The following is a 14891-nucleotide window of genomic DNA, read 5'->3' as shown; positions in this document are numbered from 1 at the left end:
AGTTGCATCTCTTACCTCAAGCTCTTTCTCATGGACAGGTGAAGGAGCGCTGTCCCCATTCACATAAGCAGTGGACGACTAAAATCACACAGAGAACAATACATTTCTACATACGGTACAAAAGACAATCACATTCTTCAAAACCTTTTATAAAGCGTCTTAAGTAAATCCTAGGGCCAAATTCCAGTATAGGAAATTCCTTAAATGACAACAAATTATACAATAAAATAGTATTGTATTCCAAATGATGACAATAGACATTCAGAGGAAATAACTATTGAATGGACAATGTTATGAGCTTCTATGCACTTTAACATAGTACTGATCCATAATGCAAATCAAAGCCCAATTTCTACTTTGTCGTATGACCACGACGCTCAAAGAAAATAACAGAAAATAGCGCTTTATGGCGAGCAACATGGTCTGACAACAAAGTGTAAATTATGTATGGAGGAGATGAGACAAGTGTGTATGTGTGCTGTCGAACCAGGTGTGTATAATAATGTGGTACCTCAGACACCAAGCCATTCAGTTGTTGGGACAGCTGTCGCAGGCTCTCTGTAGCTGATAGGGGTCTACAAGACAAGAAATCACACGGAAAATATAATATTAACACCACATTAACACTGGTGTGGTGTCCCTATAAAATAAAAAAACAGCCTAGTCCTATAAGCTTAATTTATTCTGCCATAGGCAGGTGTCTTGAGGCGAAAACAGCAGCTCACTACATGTTGCGAGACATTGTGCCCTTTTAGATCGGCTATGTTCACAACCTGACATCAGCATTGGAATAAGTCAGGCTTAAGTGGTTAACCATGTTGCATGGTAACCTTAAAAAAACATGACATTACATCAAATGACAAACAGCAGAATAAGTGTAATATTCAGATTCTATGAACATATACCATGTATAGGCCAAGGATGAATGACACCCTCATATTACATGCACATATTAGACAGTTGGTCTACATAACGTATAATAATTTACTATTTAGTGTACATATTAGATAGTGAGATGCAAGTGTCAGGGACACCATGCGATAAAGGTATGGGAAGTTGACGCACCTATTTTCCTCCATGGAACTCTCATTGCCATTGGTATCAGGGTAGTTCTGTAGAGGCAGACAGAGACACAGATAGGAATGAAGTTGATCTGTGTGTGTGCACATTGCTATGTTTATACGGTCAGTGTTTGGGATTGATAACCATATATTTACTCATGAGTGAATACTGAAATTGTACTGTACATACACAGCAGAGCAGCGAGAAAAGAGAAAAAAGTATGATCAGGCTAATGATGGCCATGAACATCTGTAACCTTACCATAGTAACGTTTGGTAGACCAAACATGACAACTTCAGCAACTTTACAAAGAGATAAAGCTTCCTTTTTTGGCATTTCTGCTTAATTTTTTATAGTGACAGAGAGAGACAGGAAAGGCACGATAGAGCAAAGAGCCTCGAGTCGGATTCAAACCCGGGTCAGCTGTAAGAAGGACTATAGCCTATTTATGGGGTATGCGCTCTCACCAGGTGACTTGACTGCTATATACTGTATGCTCAGTGTATCCATCAAACATTTATCCATATAAACTGACAGCAACCTTATGTTTTTTTCTCCCTGATTAATAATTCATGTCTCATAACAAAAGTAATGTATTTTCAACTGAAAAGCGTTATTGTTGTTGACCATAGGTTATGTTTGTACGTGTAAGTGTAGTGTGAGCATAACATTTACCTCTGGTGTCATACTGTCTGTGACATTACCATACAACTAGTTATCAGTGTGGTCGTGGTTCACACTTTAGAAATCATTCCTATCAGCACTCACAATCAGCAAAAACATAATCGACAGCCTGAAACTTTCATCTACTCACTCACTAATGTTTTAGAATGCAGTTCACTCTCTTTCACGACCAAACCGTGTGTAAACATCACTGTGTTTAGCACTGAGGACTAGCGAAAAATGTATTTAGCTGTAGTGTGATAATAAGTACTTTAGTGTACTGTGTAGACAAAGCACATTAAGCACTGGTGTTAATGGGATTTATGATAATAAAAGAAAAGGTGAATGACTAACGGAGGGGGGGGGGCAGAGTGACAGAGAGAGAGAGAGAGAAAGAAAGAGAGAGAATAAAGTGTGAGAGACACACCTGTAGGTCTGTGTTGTGAGTGACACACTCAGGGTTAGTAGCTGTAATAGCGCTAGTGGGGTTAGACACAGGTGAGCCACGGCCAGGCTCTCCAATGGGATTCTCCAGCAGCTGAGGGACCGGAGACCCCCTGGTGGTCTCCATATCAGCATAGGCCTGAGAGGCAACACACACACACACACACACACACATAGACAGACACTAGTTTAACCCATTAAGACCTGAGGCCGATTCTACAAATGCCTTTTAAATCTCTTAGTTCTCACACTATTCCTTAATTTAAAAAAAATCAAAACATTTCAACAAATGTTCAAAAAAAAGCAGATGTACAAGCTTGTACATCTACTATTTTTGAATAGCCAACCCTAAAATCTAAAATCACAGACGCTTTCCCGGTTTTAATGTGTTAAGGCTAAGACGGGAAAGGTGGGGGATTAACCACTTAAGATCTATTTTATACTATGGCTTTTCAAGAAATAGCCGTTCTACAAGCTCACATTGCGATGCGTACTGAGATTTGCCTCTAATGACATGCCCAAAATAGGGATGCCAAGGTTAATGTGGTTAAACAAGTACATAGTACAAAACACTGCTGAGCACATCACAACTTACTGTAAAAGTAAAAACAACGGAAAAGCAGCAGAATGACAACAGTTTTCTTTTGAGAACTAAACATGTCTGCATATTAAAATCTAGCAAAAATAATGTCAGGTGCTCACTGCCCACAAAAGGATGCCATGGCCATGCAAACGGACCTACCGAACTAAACTCGAGTCATGTTAACTGACCCAATTCACACAGCACTGCTAGGACATTAGACAGGGATTCTGGTGGGTCATCAGTAACACTGGCGGCAACAACAACAACAACAACATGCCAAAACAAGGTCTGAACAGAGAATAATGACTATCCCTGCTCCACTGTCCCTCCCTAGACCCCACAGTGTCCCAATTTATGCACTTCAAACCATCCAATTCCAATACTCATCAGTCTATGGGTGAATTTCCAGGCACGCCAATACCCGGGAATGATCAGGTTATGGCAATAATTCAATATAAGCATTTACATGCATAGCATTAGTGCGATTACAGCAATTCCCCATAAAGGCTTGTAAAAACTTTCTATACAGTGCAGCTGTTCAACCTTAGCAGTAGCACAGTACATGCATTTAAACAGACTCTTATTAAGAAACAAGGAAATCCCAAAAAACATTTAGCCTACATGCCCAAATAAATCGAAAGATTGATCATGATCATAAAAATTGCCGTCTTAAACAGGTTTTTCTTACCCTGATTAAGACCGTACCCTGATTTTGGAGATCAGATAACAATACATGACCATTTCAACTTTAGTATTGCCTTATTTGGGGTACAATCTGGGCATTATTGTGCATGTAAACACACAGAGTGATTAAATGCACTAGAGGTAAGGGGCCAGAAGCAGGGGTAGCTTTGCATTGGATAAAATATCACCTACTATGGAAAGAGCAGCACGTGACAGTAAGGAATGCAAGGAGAAGAACACGGGCAAGAGGAACAGACAGGAAGGACTGAAAGAGCGAGGCTCACCTGACTGTTGCCATAGGGAGGCAGGACTACTCCATTGCTCTGACTAAGTGCTTTCAGAATACTGTCAAACTACATGACAGGACAGGGACAGATGGGAAGGTGAGGGTGAGTCAGAAAGGAACAGAGATACACAGAGAGGGATAGAAAGGGTAAGTGCTAAGAGTATCCTACAAAAGGGATTTGAAATGAGAAATATTGAATGCCATTGTGCTGGGAGTGGGACCATGAGGAGACTAAAGACTGGCATGTGACTCACATTCCAGTCTTTACTTGAGGTTGGCTCTGTTTTCCACTGTATTGGAAACCGGTCAATACAAATTATACACCTTTTTTGTATTATTACTGATAGAAGAATTTGCAATTACTGAAATTGTTATTGAAAACCTATTACAAACTTAAGCAACTCAATCAATATTATGTTGTGCCTTTGGCTGAAAAAAAGCCCCCCTGTGCAGAATTTCACCAATTTATTTCATCATTTCTGTGCAGAGTTATTACTTTAAGAAGTCTAACAAAAAGGTGACAACACTAGAGACAAAGGTCAGAAGTGGCAAATCAAATGAGGAGCATCTTGTGTTGCCATTGGTCTTTGCATGACATGTAGTAGTAAAGCCACTAAAGCAATTACTAAAGAGAACAAAAACAGAGCTGAACTTCTGTGAAGGCGTGTGCACATGTGCCCTGTGGGGGAAAAGGTACCAAACTTGTGTGGTATGACACTGAATCCACTGCATCAATCAATCATGATGAGGTTAGTCACAGCAGTTTATCTATACACAATAGGCACATATGAGTTTATGCAGCAGTATACAACCATGTTACACAGTACACTGCCATGTTGATCACCTCAATAACCTCTTTATGATCCAGGATTTTTTTATTTTTATCCTAGACAGTTAGTCAGACCCATAGACTGAAAAAAGGCTTAGAGTAGACTGATCACCTCAATCACCTGGAGCAAATCAGAATCACCATTCCTCAACAGAGGCAGAAAAACAGGCTTGAAAGGAAGCGTAGCACTAGTACAATTGCAGAATAGAATCCGATTTACTTAATAGAATCTGCGACATGTTGTGAGCTTTTATGTCTCCTATAATGACTTGCCCCAAAATAGCGAGGGCAGTTTGAAAGTGGTTAATACTTGAATAGGTTGGGCAACTCAAAAAAAATGTTGATGATGCTGCATTGTTTTTAAAATTTTAACAAAGATGCAAATGATAGGCTACTGTAGTTACTGTCTAACTTGTTTGACTTCCTGTAATGCAGAAGCACACTACTACAAAATAATCCATTGTCTTATCTTATACCTTGCAAACATCAGAGATTAAAAATATGATATGATAAATGATTGAAATATTTATATACGAGACGAGTGTTACACACAACTAGGGCAACAAAAGTCTTAGGGTCGACACAAAAGAAAATGCAATACTACACAAAAGAAAAAGATACTTTACAGGAAAACACAAATACAGTATGTTCCTACATTTTCTATTCCTCTATGATGGGTAAGTGTAGTAGAAATCACAACTTTGTCATTACCTTCTATGACAAAAAGTTGAGATTAATTTAAATATTGAAACTATGGGTATTGAGAGCAGAGCTGCACTTGAGAGATGCAGGTTTAAATTGTGTATGTGTGTAGGTTTAAATGGTGTATGTGTGTATGTGTGCTTGTCTGTTCATGCAGTCAGAAAAGCCATGTTAGTTTGTTTATGGGGTGCTGGAACAAAAATGACCCAAACAGTCATTAACAGCATAGTCATTAAAAGACAGGTATACTGTTGTCAATATATGCACATGTGTAAACAGGTCAGATCAGCTACAAATACCCAAGCATTTAGTACAGTCTGCAGCTCTGCCAATTCAGTAATGTGTCCACTATTAGTTCTGAGTGCTGTTTGGAAGCTATGTGCTAAAATATATGGAAACACAAAGCTGGAGACAATCTCGCAGATCCCAAGACTTGGATCAGCTGCATCAATTCTAATCCAGAGCTGAACAGAAGAAGGATTAGCATGAACACTATTGCTTGTGATGCTAGCTCACAGTGCCAGCTACCTGAGTTGTTCTGATGTTCAAGCCTTCAATTTTGAGTGGAGAGTGCTTCAATTTTGCCTGTCGGCTTAGTGCTGACTCAGTTAAGACATTCAAGACTTTTTCTGTCTGCTATCATGTACTGCCAAAGTATGTATAAAGTATATGTCCTTTGGCAGTACATGACAGCATTGGAATTTTAATGCCCCCTGCCAGACAGGTATAACCAACAATCAGGCAGTGTGAATACTGTAGGAAGTCTCCTTGGCTGTTTTGTGAGTTGTTCTGTAGAAATAAAACAGAAGGACAGGTCTCCCAGTCCTGTAACTAAATATTGATAAATGAATGAGAATGATGAATCGTTTCAGCGTGCATACTGTAGGACAGCTAAGTATTAGTTACTAATCAATAATATATGCTGCCATGTTGTTTCATGTTTTACAATCCTCATCAACATGTTTTCCTAATGTCTACAATAGAATTCTATATGATCTTCAAATTACACGACCATTTGTAAGTTAATATGGTTATGATTACTTGCACAACTGTATTGCGAAAAACTGTAAGGTCTCCATTGTACTGCCAACCTGTATTAGTAGGCCTATACATTACACACACTAAAGGCCAGTCCACACCGATGCAACTCCTTGCAACTGCCATTGGGGATAATGGTTGCAAGTAGTTGCATGTTGCAAGGAGTTGCATTGGTGTGGACTGGCCTTAAGACAGTCACAGGACACAAACAAAAACAAAGATGGACAGGTGACTACTTAACAGACAAACAAACAGCTGTCAGACTGAAGGCTAATTTATGCTTTGGCCAAAAATGTGTCATGCGATGATGTCGCATGACACTTTTTAGCTGAAGTGCAAATTAGGCTTGACAGACAGAAAGAAGTCATGAACTCACATCTGGAGAGTTTCTGTCCGATGTCGATACATCAGACTGGTTACCTCCCTTCACCTTCCTCTTCTTCTTGGCCCCTGCTCCTCCTGCCCCCTTCTCCCCTCCTCCTCCACTGGGAGGGGTGCTCTTCTGCTGAAACTCCTTCAGCTGGGCAAAGGAGAGAAAGGGATGATGAGAGAACAGTAATGTCCTTCAGTTGCTCAAAGCTTGTCAGGCTAACAAAAAAAGAAGTTGTGGCTTCCCCCTCAGATGAAATAGCAAGGATCTCTCCTCAGTGTGTAGACTGTGTGCATGTGTTGTGTTGTGTTGTGTTGAGTTTGTGTGTGTGTGTGTGTGTGTGTGTGTGTGTGTGTGTGTGTGTGTGTGTGTGTGTGTGTGTGTGTGTGTGTGTGTGTGTGTGTGTGTGTAAGTGGGAGAGAGAAACAGAGACTATTCAAGAAACTACATTCATGTCGTCTGCAAAACTGCACCCTCATCACCAAGACACCAACTGCTTGCTGCATTTTTTTAGTACAATGAGTGTGACTACATTGATTGTTTTCTTCTCCATAAGGGTGTAGAATTAACTTAACTTATGGCCAAGTAACACTATTAAAGTGTTTATGAATGACCACCCGTTTAATTTCCTTGACTAATGTACACCAAATTAACTTGTAGTATTGAGTGTCCAACTTCTCCATGCCCCGAGTCATGCCTCCTAGTGACAGCTGTCACTGGCCCTGAGGACACAGGCTCTCAGTCATCTCTAGAGATGGTTAATAGGAATGCCAAAATGAAATGTCTAAATACTGGGGTTAAACCCACATATCACATATCAACGGAAATAGAAAGGCAACAGCAAATGCTGACGGGTCGACTGGCCTGGCTAACAGTAACAACAATTGATAAGGCCAATCTTTCTCAGGGCACACAACACGAGACAAGGACAATGTGACGAGGTGGGGGTGTCAGCTGTCAAAACAGTTAGTCATCTTATCTGGTTAACTTAGTTCCAATGTCTCACTGGGGGTTTTGTTTGTTGAAGTTGCTGCAAGCTGGATATTTAATTCTGATCCACAGACAAGCTTTACTTGGGCAACCGTTGGTCTAGTATCATTTCACTACATTAGAATTAAACTGCATAGCTACCAAATCAAGTTAGCAATTAGCCAACACGCTAACAACTAGGAACGGCCAACTACATAATTAGAAAATGTGGATAGAAAGCCACACACAACCACTTAGTAAATGAACGAAGTGGAACAAGTAGGCAAAGAATAAACGTATAAATGTCTCCAATGACTATAAATAGTCCACATAAGCTCGCAATTCAATACTATCAATCGAGGCCCAAAATAAGCCCCGGCCTCTCCTATCCGACGAGCGCCTTGATACACGCAGGACGGTCGGCCGGAGGGACAGGGGACGAGTCGGAGGACGTGTAATGTCACCCTCCTCCTCGGTGGACGAAAACAAACCGCTGACAAGTCAAACAGGCATATGAGAGGCGCGTCGGATGCTTTCCGTGATTGTTTTGTTATTATTGTTGAAATTATTGTCAAATAATTTACCTTTTTCTTGGCTGCGGCGAGTTTGATTTGCCTGCTCTGGTCCGCCATCCTCCTGCTCGTCCGGTAGGCGAACCGAACCACGTCATCAGTTTGTGTTGCGCTGGAACATGGTCGCTGCCACTAGGGGCGCCATATATAATACCGGTGTTCCCACAGCAGCCCAAAACTAGCTACGTTCCGTGAGCAGAAATTGGACTTCCGGTTTTTGAGCTAGCAGAAATAAGGTTTCCGGTTGCCTTCAAAATAAGATCGAGATTTTGTAATGTTTTTTAAAAGACACAAATCTATTTTAAAAATACATTTATGATGTATGTCTTTTAAATGGCGCATACTAGAACACTTCTAAGTATATTTTTTTAAAGAGACAAATGTATTTAAAAAATACATTTATGATGTATGTCTTTTTAAATGGCTTATACTAGATCACTTCTAAGTGCTAGGTTGTTCCTGATTTAAACTGGCTATTGATCCTCATTAAATGTGCACTTAGCACAGTTTCTGATCCTGTTTTGAACTTTAACTGGATATTCATTTGTGTTTGTTACATATGTATTTATTGTTTTTGTATTGTTTGTCCATTGTTGTAAAATGCTGCCTCTAGACCAGGTCACTCTGGAAAATTATCATGATATAATATTGTTTATTGCAGAAGCAAATAAACAATGATAAAAGCAGCAAAAATATGCTACAAATAATAATAGTAGATAGTGAAGGTGAGATTTTAAAAAAAATAAAGCATGGGGGGTTTATAATGCTGATCTCAACTATTTAAAAACTAAAATACAAAACAAATAAGAATGTAATCACAATAATTCATAAAAAATGTGTGTGTGTGTGTGTGTGTGTGTGTGTGTGTGTGTGTGTGTGTGTGTGTGTGTGTGTGTGTGTGTGTGTGTGTGTGTGTGTGTGTGTGTGTGTGTGTGTGTGTGTGTGTGTGTGTGTGTGTGTGTGTGTGTGTGTGTGTGTGTGTGTGTGTGTGTGTGCGTGCGTGCGTGCGTGCGTGCGTGCGTGCGTGCGTGCGTGCGTTTGTGAGAACAGTTCCATAACTGAGCGCCCCTGAACTTGATAGAAAATTGATACAGACCAGTACAGAATGTTGGTGAACATTGCGAGATAATTTGTAAAAAAAAAAAAAAAAGTGGCAGGCCATCCAGTGCGGCCAGAGGTAAGAAAAGTGCCGTTCTCAGACAATAGTGGACACTGGACAGGAGACGGCTCTTTGCCGTGGCAATTGTGAGATATGCACGCGTTCAGGGAAACCCCCTCTACCACGCCACACTCTCCGCTAAGCATGAGAGGTGTCTTTTGAAAAGTGGCGGGCCGTCCAGTGAGGTCAGAGGTCAGAAAAGGGCCATTTTCAGTGCATAGCCTTTACAAATTGGACACTGGACCGGAGACGGCTGTGGATGCCAACACTTGTGACATACGCATATGTTCAGGGAGACCCCCTCTACACCGCCACACTCTCCGCTTTTCGGGAGAGGTGTAGAAAAAAGTGTGGCGGACCGTCCAGTGAGGTCAGAGGTCAGAGAAGTGCTGTTTCTGCCATTTTCAGACAATAGTGGACACTGGACCGGAGACGGCTGGGGATGCCAGCACTTGTGACATAAGCACGGGTTCGGGAGACCCCCTCTACACTGCCACACTCTGCGCTAAGCGGGAGAGGTGTAAAAAAAAAATGTGGAGGGAAAAGGATTTTGTATTATGAGATTGTAGTCAGTCAGTTCATCCACTTCGTCCGCTTCAACTCCTGTAGCATTTATGATCAGTGAACAACATACCCAAACTGCTGTAGAGGAGCTCCTCACGGAATTGAGGTGCAAAGAGAAGGAGATATTTGGTGCCAACACAACACCCATGCAGATTAATAGTGATAGGTCCATCGTGCTTTTGAAAGCCAGTATGCGTATCTTCAATGGAGATAGCATGAAAATGTACTTGTTACGCTGCTGGAGAATAGTGAATGGAAAGGCAGATAGCAAAGATTTGAATTTTTGTACCATAAGAGCATGTAAGAGTCATCTGATGAAACAGGCAAGTCACATTTGCAAAGATCAGTACTATAAAAGAGATTATAGGTTTAAATTGGCTATGTTCATCTTCAGCGCTTTAGTTAATGCCAAAACACTGAAACAAGCAGGTAATATAGTATCTGCTGCTTGTATTGTACTTGTTTTTTTTTGGATAATTGTACACTGTTTAATTAGTAGAAGAGTAATTAAAAGGTATTTTTTAAACGTTCAAAGCCTTGTCTGTATTCTTTTATTGTGTGGGGTTGTGTGGGGTTGTGTGGGGTTGCATCCAATGACCGCGTTTGCGTTAGAGGGGGTCTCCCCGAACGCGTGTGTATGTCACAAGTGCTGGCATCGCCAGCCGTCTCCGGTCCAGTGTCCACTATTGTCTGAAAATGGCAGAAAAGGGCACTTTTCTGACCTCTGACCTCACTGGACGGCCCGCCACACTTTTTTTTACACCTCTCCCGCTTAGCGGAGAGTGTGGCGTTGTAGAGGGGGTCTCCCCGAACGCGTGTGTATGTCACAAGTGCTGGCATCGGCAGCCGTCTCCAGTCCAGTGCCCAATTTGTATAGGCTATGCAGTCCTTTGAACAGCATTTATCCATTTAGATAATGTTTTAATGTTTTAAAAAACGTTTTTGTTACACAGAAACATAATATGTCTTATATAGCTTCGTTTAAATGCTTAATTTATAGTTTTAATGTGCAAATGAACAGTTTTTCAATGATTTTCAATGGTTTCTTTTTACTCTAGAGGGTACTCTTATTCTGAAGAGATCGTCAACCGGAAGTCTTATTTCTGCTCCGTTATTTCTGCTCACGGAACACAGCTCCCAAAACTACAGGTCTAAAGTCTACGGTCTAAAAGCTGACGGCTTGTATGTATATCTGCATTTTTTTGGCACCGTCGTACGATGAGGTATAAACCTTTACAGTCTATGGTATAAACCAAGATTGGCGTTCCAAGATGTTAAACATCTTACACACAAAAAAGGCTGGGGTCATCATTATGAAGCCTACTATTAATTAAAACCTAGGAGTGAATACATAGGAGTATCACTGCTGCTTTATTTTATCAAACATGTTGTTTATTTTTATTAGCAAATGTTCTCATCTTTGGGTGTGGGTGATGCCTGCAGCCTGTCTCTAACATGTAAGATGCACATTTAAAGCCTCACTATGTAACTTTTTTTCTCCTTCAAATTAATACAATTTAATTTTTTCCAATCTGTATGGTAGAGTATGTTATGTTACTCTAGTAGTAAATATGCCTTTTTATTATTATTTTTATTTTTTTTACATTTCTTACCATTTCTTTTACATTATTTCAAAAGATTCTCAAAATGTTGTTTTTTTCTTTTCAGAAATCTCCCCAACCCCCCAAAAAATCTGATGTTTTTCAAAAGAATTTCTAGTGAAAACAGCAAATCTACAAGCTTGTACAGGCAGGGTAGAAGGCTGGAGATAAGTGTCAGGAGTGATTTGTGATAGCCTGGCATGGCCAGACTAATATCACTGTGTGTAGATATTAGTCTGGAATCTCTGTGTGGAACCTGCATTTCCGAGGGGCAAATGCAGATGCATTATATGGGGCCTGCAAATGCAGGCCCCATATTTGCCTGATTTGTCCCTCACAACTTCGGAGAGAAAAACAATCTCTATTGAGAGGGGCCAAACCTAATCTGCCGAGGGCAATTTTCTTTTGCAATAGCAGATTCGTCTGGAACCAGGCTAGATTTGTGACAGTATAGGTTACCAGCAAGAATGAGAGGGAAGATGTCGACAGTAGTAAGACCAGCCATGCTGTATGGCTTGGAAATGGTGGCACAGACGAGAAGACAGGAGGTAGAGCTGCGGGTGGCAGAATTGAAGATGCTACGATTCTTATTAGGAGTGACTAGGAGGGACAATATCACAAATGACTACATTAGAGAATCAGCCCAGGTTAGAAGGTTTTGGGATAAAGCAAGAGAAGTGAGGTTGAGATGGTTGGACATGTGCAGACGAGGGATGAGGGGTACATTGGGAGAAGGATGCTGAAGAAGGAGCTGCCAGGCAAGAGAAGAGGAAGGCCAAAGAGGAGGTTTATGGATGCAGTAAGAGAGGAAAGCATGCGACTGGAGTGGCCGAGGAAGATCCAGCAAACAGAAGCAGATGGAAACAGATGATCCACTGTGGTGACCTTGAAACGATTAGCCTACTGTACCTCAGAACTCTGTAGGTCCTTGTGTGAAGATGTTTTTTCAATGGCCATTTTCAATCTTTCACAAAAGTTTTCCCACAACATCCTGGGAGATTCTTAATGTTGTTGAGTCATAAACATTAGAATATTTCAAAGGGTATAGAAATAAATGTTTCCCTGGAGATGGCATAATAATCTTGGGAATGCTTATTTTAGTTGATTCATTTTTCTCACATCTTCAGGCAGTTCATTTATCACTGCCATTATCATAAGTAAAGGTGGATGCAATATGGAGTATTGTTCTTAATTGGTTAATTCATGTTGCCATCTGTCAAGGGGAAGTTTGATTGAAAAACGAATATATATCATATTTATTACTTTGTAAATAACATAAAGCGTTCATCTAAAGCATCATTTTTTGTTCAATTTTGATGCACTAAGACATTATTCCCCACATTGAATGTAAGATAATACACAGCAGTCTGTTCATTTGGTCAGACAATACAATGTCTGATATAACTGTTCCTCTGATGTACTATTTATGTACAGTAACACACACACACACACACACACACACACACACGCACGCACGCACGCACGCACGCACGCACGCATGCACACACCGTGCTGACATTCTGAAACACCACCTGCATAGTGCCACCAAAAGTGTGTGGGATCATCTCTCCTTTTTTACCACTAAATGTTGCCAGTATATATTATGATACCTTTGATTTTTCAACTAACTTGTGCTTGGTTGGGCAATGTGTACTCATCAACAAGGACTATGATGAGAATGTGTCATGGACAATAATCTTACACTACTTGTTCTACCAACAGATGTACCATTATGAGTTAGTAATATGAGTTTGCATTTGAAAGAGAAGTTGAAAGCCAGAAATACATTACTTAGAGCAGCACAATGAGGCTAGGGATTGGGAAATGCTCACAGAAGTAGGTTATAAACTTGCAAGAGACAGCACCACCCACGTAATACTCAACATGAGTGCAATGTTGAGTCATGTTTACATCATGGAGACGTAAGATGTGGTGCACGAGGTATGGTTTATACTTGTTCCAATGCACTTAATCTAACCATTGGTCAGTGATGTTTCAAGTCTCTCAATCTGAGAGATCATGTGATTCAGCCAGGGTTATTCCTGATTTCTCACCAAAACAAGTTGTCCAGTCCACAGATGGCTCATCCTGAAGTCAAATCACGTTGAAGCAGACTGTGATGCCAAATATTGATGGCCCATTTTTTTCAAACTCATGATACAAATGATATTGATAATGCCCTGGAATATAATCTCTGCAGTGGGACTACCCTACAAACTCCCTGCATTCTACCTCAGTAGGCAGTAGGCACACATACTCAAAGGTATACAAGGTACACAACACTTTTCTCTCTTCCTTTCATTAGACACTTCCATTTGATTCTCCATTTAATATGAACACTTGTCTTAATGTTTCAGAGTAACCTAAAATGGTTACTGTTTATATGACATGCATGCACAGGGGGAGGTTTAGTTCACAGCACAACAGCTTGTGAATACACTGTGGGAGTTCAGTGTCAACTCCCCAAGTAATTGCCACGCCATGCTGGAGTAAAGGCGCTTTTTAATTTATCAATTGAACAGTGTGCCTTGGATTCTTATTAAGTTCACCTGAAGTACTATGGTTTTCTACAAAGTTAATCTAACCCTCCCCAAGGAGCACTTTATTTATGTTGTACAGAATCAGAATCAGCTTCATTGTCAGTTGTCACATCACAGGTTTACAGGTGTAAAAGAGTGGGTGAAATTCCTTTTTGTGCAAGCTCCATAGTTTTTTTGTTATAACTGTTATAACTTATACTCAATTGAGCAAGTGAATTCACATCCAACATTCTTCTACCTGTTTTTACTTTTGTTTCTCTTTTGTTACTCTTATTAACTTATTGCTAACTTATTTTTAACATGTCCCACCAACATTTAGTTGCTTATACCTGAGAAACAGCCAAATAAACCGTTCTTTAGTCCTTGTTGAATTAGGCCATGAAACATCCATTAGGCTCAATACAATAGGACATTCTGGTGTCCCAGAACCACACTTTATCCTCTCTCAACCCACAACCACATTGTACCACCCACCCAATTACACTACATTTGTAGTGTAAGTTCCAGCATGTCAGAGAGCAATTTTGCAACAAATCAGCCGATCTTCACGTTCTCATCCCATTGGCGACCTACCTACTGGGACCATAGCTATGGGATGATAGGTGATAACCATTCAATGGAATGAGTTCTAGGTATCGGGTGAACAAATAGACTTGATATGCATACACAGGCCATGCATAATATGTGACTTTAATTGGTAACTAAACTGTAATCTCTCAGCACCACTGCCCTAAACATGTAGTGCGGCTGTTAGGAATAAGTAGGAATAAACACAGAAGCACCCGGGAGGAAGTGGAAGAAAGGGGGGGAGCCAAGCTGAGTTCC

General features: G+C 40.5%; 1 protein-coding gene across 1 annotated transcript in view; it reads right to left on the bottom strand.

Annotated features, from left to right (window-relative positions):
* golga2 (golgin A2) overlaps positions 1 to 8300 on the bottom strand; it is a gene marked incomplete at its 5' end in the record, with an annotated part of 30456 nt that extends 22156 nt beyond the window's left edge. Inside the window, 7 exon segments of the mRNA XM_084047474.1 lie at positions 16 to 78; positions 512 to 575; positions 1066 to 1112; positions 3721 to 3789; positions 6668 to 6811; positions 8215 to 8268; positions 8271 to 8300. Of these exon segments, the coding sequence (XP_083903600.1) occupies positions 16 to 78; positions 512 to 575; positions 1066 to 1112; positions 3721 to 3789; positions 6668 to 6811; positions 8215 to 8268; positions 8271 to 8300 (471 nt within the window).
* Between the last annotated feature and the right edge of the window lie 6591 nt (positions 8301 to 14891).

The sequence above is a fragment of the Gymnoscopelus microlampas genome (assembly GCF_963454915.1).
Source record: "Gymnoscopelus microlampas genome assembly, chromosome: 21".
Classification (NCBI taxonomy): domain Eukaryota; kingdom Metazoa; phylum Chordata; class Actinopteri; order Myctophiformes; family Myctophidae; genus Gymnoscopelus; species Gymnoscopelus microlampas.
The sequence above is the reverse complement of the archived record's forward strand: the minus strand, read 5'-3'. Positions and strand labels throughout refer to the sequence as shown.